This window comes from Cebus imitator, unplaced genomic scaffold (genome assembly GCF_001604975.1).
Source record: "Cebus imitator isolate Cc_AM_T3 unplaced genomic scaffold, Cebus_imitator-1.0 Scaffold435, whole genome shotgun sequence".
In the NCBI taxonomy this organism is placed as follows: domain Eukaryota; kingdom Metazoa; phylum Chordata; class Mammalia; order Primates; family Cebidae; genus Cebus; species Cebus imitator.
Genome location: NW_016107750.1, coordinates 1,506,083 through 1,511,660, shown reverse-complemented (window position 1 = coordinate 1,511,660; position 5,578 = coordinate 1,506,083). Strand labels below are relative to the sequence as shown.

General features: G+C 41.2%; 1 protein-coding gene across 2 annotated transcripts in view; it reads left to right on the top strand.

Annotated features, from left to right (window-relative positions):
* EP300 (E1A binding protein p300) overlaps nt 1-5,578 on the top strand; it is an 87,066-nt gene that overhangs the window by 44,395 nt on the left and 37,093 nt on the right. For both annotated transcript variants that reach the window (XM_037731986.1, XM_017510362.2), the window contains exons 7-8: nt 2,656-2,749; nt 4,359-4,496. In XM_037731986.1, the coding sequence (XP_037587914.1) occupies nt 2,656-2,749; nt 4,359-4,496 (232 nt within the window). The remainder of the gene's footprint in view (nt 1-2,655; nt 2,750-4,358; nt 4,497-5,578) is intronic.

Below are 5,578 nucleotides of genomic sequence, written 5' to 3'. Positions count from 1 at the left end.
TTTTTTTTTTTTTTTTTTTTTTTAATTTCTTCAGTTAGTAATATCTTTGTAGTAATAATTATCTTTGTGAACAAGAACCTCTAGAATAGACCTGGAGACTTTGGAGAGAATATGTTGTTGTGTTTTTATTTATCAGTAGATGTCACTAAGATAAGCAAATTCACATACAGTGTAATTAGTCTTTCATTTCATTGCAGTAAACAAATTTATATTAGATATAATTTATCTACAAATGTGATTTTCACACAAGATTTTTACAATAACACATAATTAATGACATCACAGTTCTAGTTGGAAAAGACCACTTGTAACAGCTAAATTTCAGAGAACTAGCCTGATAATATTAGAAGGAAAATTTCGTCCAGGCACAGTAACTCATGCCTGTAATCCTGTCACATGGGAGGCCAAAGTGGGAGGATTACCTGAACCCAGGAGTTTCAGGATGCTGTTGTCATCGCGTGCCTGCATTCCAACCTGGGTGACAGAGTGAGACTTTGTCTCAAAAACAAAGCAATGAAGGAAAGTTCATCCTAAGCATTTAGGGAGCATTATGAATGAAGGCAGAAGCATTTCTCTTCATTAAAAATGATTTGTAAATTGAGCCAATTATTTTCATTTTAGTGGGAAGTTTGTTTTTAACTAAAAATAACTTGAAAGGTGTATTAATAGAACTGTATCAAAAGTTTTTTAACTACATGAAAATTTGGTTTGATGTGAGTGTTGCTGTTGGTTTAGTGATTTTTTTAACGTTGAACAACATGGGTTTGAATGTGTTTAGTTTTTCTTTTTTGTTTGTTTGGTGTTTTTGTTTGGTTTATCTCTCCATTCACTTAAGATGTTTTTAGTGTTTAAAGCAATAGAATATACAGCCAGGCATGGTGGCTTATGCCCGTAATCCCAACATACTGGGAGGCCAAGACAGGAGGATTGCTTGAGCATAGGCGTTTGAGACCAGCCTGGGCAACATAAAGAATGAGTAGCCCCGCCTGTAATCCCAGCACTTTGGGAGGCCAAGGCGGGTGGATCACGAGGTCAACAGATGGAGACCATCCTCGTCAACATGGTGAAACCCCGTCTCTACTAAAACTACAAAAAATGAGCTGGGCATGGTGGCACGTGCCTGTAATCCCAGCTACTCAGGAGGCTGAGGCAGGAGAATTGCCTGAACCCAGGAGGCGGAGGTTGCGGTGAGCCGAGATCGCGCCATTGCACTCCAGCCTGGTAAACAATTGCAAATTTCTGTTCAACAAAAAAAAAAAAAAAAAAAATGAGTAGCCCCATCCCTCTTTATTTTTTGAAATGGAGTCTCACTCTGTCCGTGCAATGGCATGGTCTCGGCTCACTGCACCCTCTACCTCCCAGGTTCAGGCGATTCTCCTGCCTCAGGCCCCCGTGTAGCTGGGACCACAGGCACATACCATCACACCCAGCTAATTTTTGTATTTTTAGGAGAGACAGGGATTCACTGTGTTGGCCAGGCTGGTCTCGAACTCCTGACCTCGTGATCTGCCCTACTCAGCCTCCCAAAGGGTTGGGATTACAGGCTTTAGCAACTGTGCCCAGCCTCCATCTGTTTTTTTTGTTTGTTTGTTTGTTTTTTGTTTTTTGGTTTTTTTTGAGACATAGCCTCGTTCTGTCACCCAGGCTGGAGTGTAGTGGGCACAGTCTTGGCTCACTGGAACCCCACCTCCCCGGGGTTTCAAGTGATTCTCCTGCCTCAGCCTCCTGAGTAGCTGGGATTACAGGTGCCCGCCACCACACCCAGGTAATTTTTGTATTTTTAGTAGAGATGGGGTTTCACCTTGTTGGTCAGGCTGGTCTCAGACTTCTGACCTCATAAACCACCCACCTCGGCCTCCCAAAGTGCTGGGATTATAGGTGTGAGCCACCGGGCCCAGCCCCATCTCTATTTTTAAAAAGAAAGAAATTGGATATTCATTAAAAGTGTTAATTGAAAAAGTAATGTATGTCCATTAGAGCTATTCAAGCCATTTTGAAGGAGTGTTGGAATATTCGATAAAATGTTTTTGTTTCACCTGCATACTGCTTTGTGTGTGTGTCTCTCTCTCTAAGGATCACTATACTTAGGTTCCTATATCCCTACATGCATTTGTGTTGCTTATGGAAGCATCTGCATGTATAGTTCAATTCTTAGATTGAGGATTCTTTGCCCCTTCTATACATATGTAACTGTAAGACATCAAAAGTGGAAATTCTAAGAATATATGCATGAATGTTTTTACTTGCCAAATAGCTCTTCCAAGAGATTATCAGTTTATACATCTGTGCATTTTGGTTGAAAATGTATATTTCCACACATCACTCCCAACACTTGGATTTAGAAAACCAACTTCTAAAAGCTTTGAGAATTTCATACATGAAAATATGTTTTAAGTTTAACTGTAAGTGTTGTGCACATTTGCATTTTTTTTAATGTTACTATATTTAATTTTCTATAATTTACTGTTGGGGTGGTTCATCTTTTTCTTACCTGTTTGTAAGGGTACTTCAGATCAGCCTTTATATTGCCAATTATTTATTGTATGTGCTGCTAACATTTTTTCTGATTTGTCATTTGTTTGTTGACTTTATGGTGTTTATTGTGTGGTGGCTGTTGGATTTATTTCTGTCTTTTGTTATTTCGTTTTGTCTTAGGTGCTAGTCCTATGGGAGTAAATGGAGGTGTAGGAGTTCAAACGCCGAGTCTTCTTTCTGACTCAATGTTGCATTCAGCTATAAATTCTCAAAAGTAAGTCATCATGGTTTGTACGCTGGGTCACATTACAAATACTGGTTAACAACTCCTTGTTTGAGTTTTTAACTTAGTTTCCATGGTTTGTGGATGTCCTTGAATATAGACACATGTTTAAGTCCATTCTTTCTTCTTTCTACAGTCTTATTCAAAATTGTATTGATTATCTAGTGTAGCCTAGACCTTCCCTAATATAGCAGGATGTTGCAAGGTTACAGCTCTATTAGAATCAGTTTGCCTTATCCCGATGTTAAGAATTAATCCACCAGCCTGAGCAATATGTCAAGACCTCTTCTCTACAAGAAAATATTAAAAAGTTAGCTAGGTGTGGTGGTGTGCACCTGTACTCCCAGCTACTGAGGAGGCTGAGTTGGGAGAAGCACTTGAGCTTGGGAGGTCAAGGCTGTGGTGAGTGGTGATTACACCACTGCACCCCAGTCTGAGTGACAGCGAGACTCTGTCTGAAAAAATAATAATTTTTTTCTTTAAGAAAAAGAATTAGTCCATCATCCAAAGGATTCCCTGAGGTGAGCTGTGTTAAAATGGCAGCTTAGACTAATAACACAAGACTTAGAAAACTTAAGTCTCGACCAGGCATGGCAGCTTACCTGTAATCCCAGCACTTTGGGAGGCTGAGGCAGATAGATTGCTTGACCTTAAGAATTCAAGACCAGCATGTACAACATGGTGAAACCTTGTCTCTGCTAAAAATACAAAAATTTCCCGGGTGTGGTGGTACACACCTCTAATTCCAGCTACTCAGGATGCTGAGGCAGGAGAATCACTTGAACCCGGGAGGCAGAGGTTGTAGTTAACTAAGATCACGCCACTGCACTCCTGCCTGAGCAACAGGATGAGACTGTACAAAAAATGGCCAGGCTCAGTGGCTCACACCTGTAATCCCAGCATTTTGGGAGGCTAAGGCAGGTGGATTACATGAGGTGAGAAGTTTGAGACTAGCCTCGCCAACATGGTCAAACCCTAGCTCTACTAAAATAGAAAAATTAGCCGGACATGGTGGCAGGTGCCTATAATCCCAGCAACTTGGGAGGCCGAGGTAGGAGAATTGCTTGAATCCAGGAGGCGGAAGTTGCAGTGAGCTGGAATTGCCCCACTACACTCCGTCCGGCACGACAGAGCCAGACTCCCATCTCAAAAACAAAATACAAAAAATTAGCTGGGCATGGTGATGCATGCCTGTAATCCAAGCCACTTGGGAGGCTAAGGCACAAGAATTGCCTGAACCTGGGAGGCAGAGGTTGCAGTGAGCTGATATTGCACCACTGCACTCCAGCCTGGGTGACAGAACAAGACTGGGTGTCAAAAAAAGCATAACAAAACCCAGAAAATTAAGTCTTTTGTTATCTTGTGTTAGGACCTCATTCTGCCCTCCAAACAAAGAAATAAAACTTTCCCTCACACTGGTATGAACATGCACACTTTAAAATCAGTCTAGTCATATAGTTCTCCCTGCCCATCTCCTTAATGCAAATAAACATGACATAGTGTATTGGTCCCATTACAATAATCAGTCAGCTTGAATTAAATGAGGTCTTCTTTCTCCTACCCTTCTTCACTAAAACTATTTGGTAACCCCTTTTTGAAGCCCAATGATGAGTGAAAATGCCAGTGTGGCCTCCCTGGGTCCTATGCCAACAGCAGCTCAACCATCCACAACTGGAATTCGAAAACAGTGGCATGAAGATATTACTCAGGATCTTCGAAATCATCTTGTTCACAAACTGTAAGTAAGATTGTGGACATGTCTCATTCATAGATGTCATGCTAACATGCTTTAAATCTCCCGGGCATTTAACCACCAAAGGAGTATTAGCAGTTTTTCTGTAGCCTGGCCAATGATGTTAATACTTCTACTCTTGTGAATTCTTGCTGCTGCTGCTTTTTTCCCTCTCAACCTTTGTCACCATCTATAGTCTTTCAGCTTTAATAGTATGTGAACTGTTCTATCTAGTGCCATTACTATATTAATTAAAAATTTGTTTTTAGTCATTGCCTTTGCAAAACTTATAAGAAAAACTAGGCCTCAGCTCATTAAAATATTGTGGTGGTAACATCCTTTTCTGTTACTCCCTGTGGAGGTTTTTTATTGAGACAGTCTCACTCTGTTGCCTAGGCTGGAGTGCTGTGGCTCAATTCCAGCTCACTGCAGACTATGCTTCCCGGATTCCGGTGATTGTCCTGCCTCAGCCTCTTAGGTAGCTGGGACTACAGGCATGCGCCACCACACCTGGCTAATTTTTGTATTTTTAGTGGAGATGGGATTTCACCATGTAGGCCAGGCTGCTCACGAACTCCTGACCTCAAGTGACCTGCCCACCTCAGCCTCCCAAAGCGCCAGGATTACAGGTGTGAGCCACTGCGCCCAGCTTGGTAGAGCTTTTATTATGTTGAAAAGTTGACTCTGATAGGGTCGTCTCTGTGGTCTTCTCGTCCTCCAGATGTGCACGTGGCAGTTTATTTTTTGAGAAGTTGGTATATTTCATGTACTGTCCCCTCACAAACGCCATCTTAATCTAAAAAGTTCTTGTCAGATGAAGGAAGGGGAGGCATATAGAGCAGGGAAGTGAAATCTGCTCAGCATCATAAAAAGGTTGAGCTTGGACCTCACTGATTACAGAGTTTACCCTTCAAACACCATGCTGCATTTTTTTTCTTGGAGAAGTCTTTTCATTTCAGTTCCACTTAATAGCAGGGTATTCTTGACTGTATCCATATTTTTTAATTGATTGGGGAACTATTTATCATTATGTTTTAATTTGTTTTTATGTTACATCAGATTACCAATTATAGCTGTTTCATTTAGGA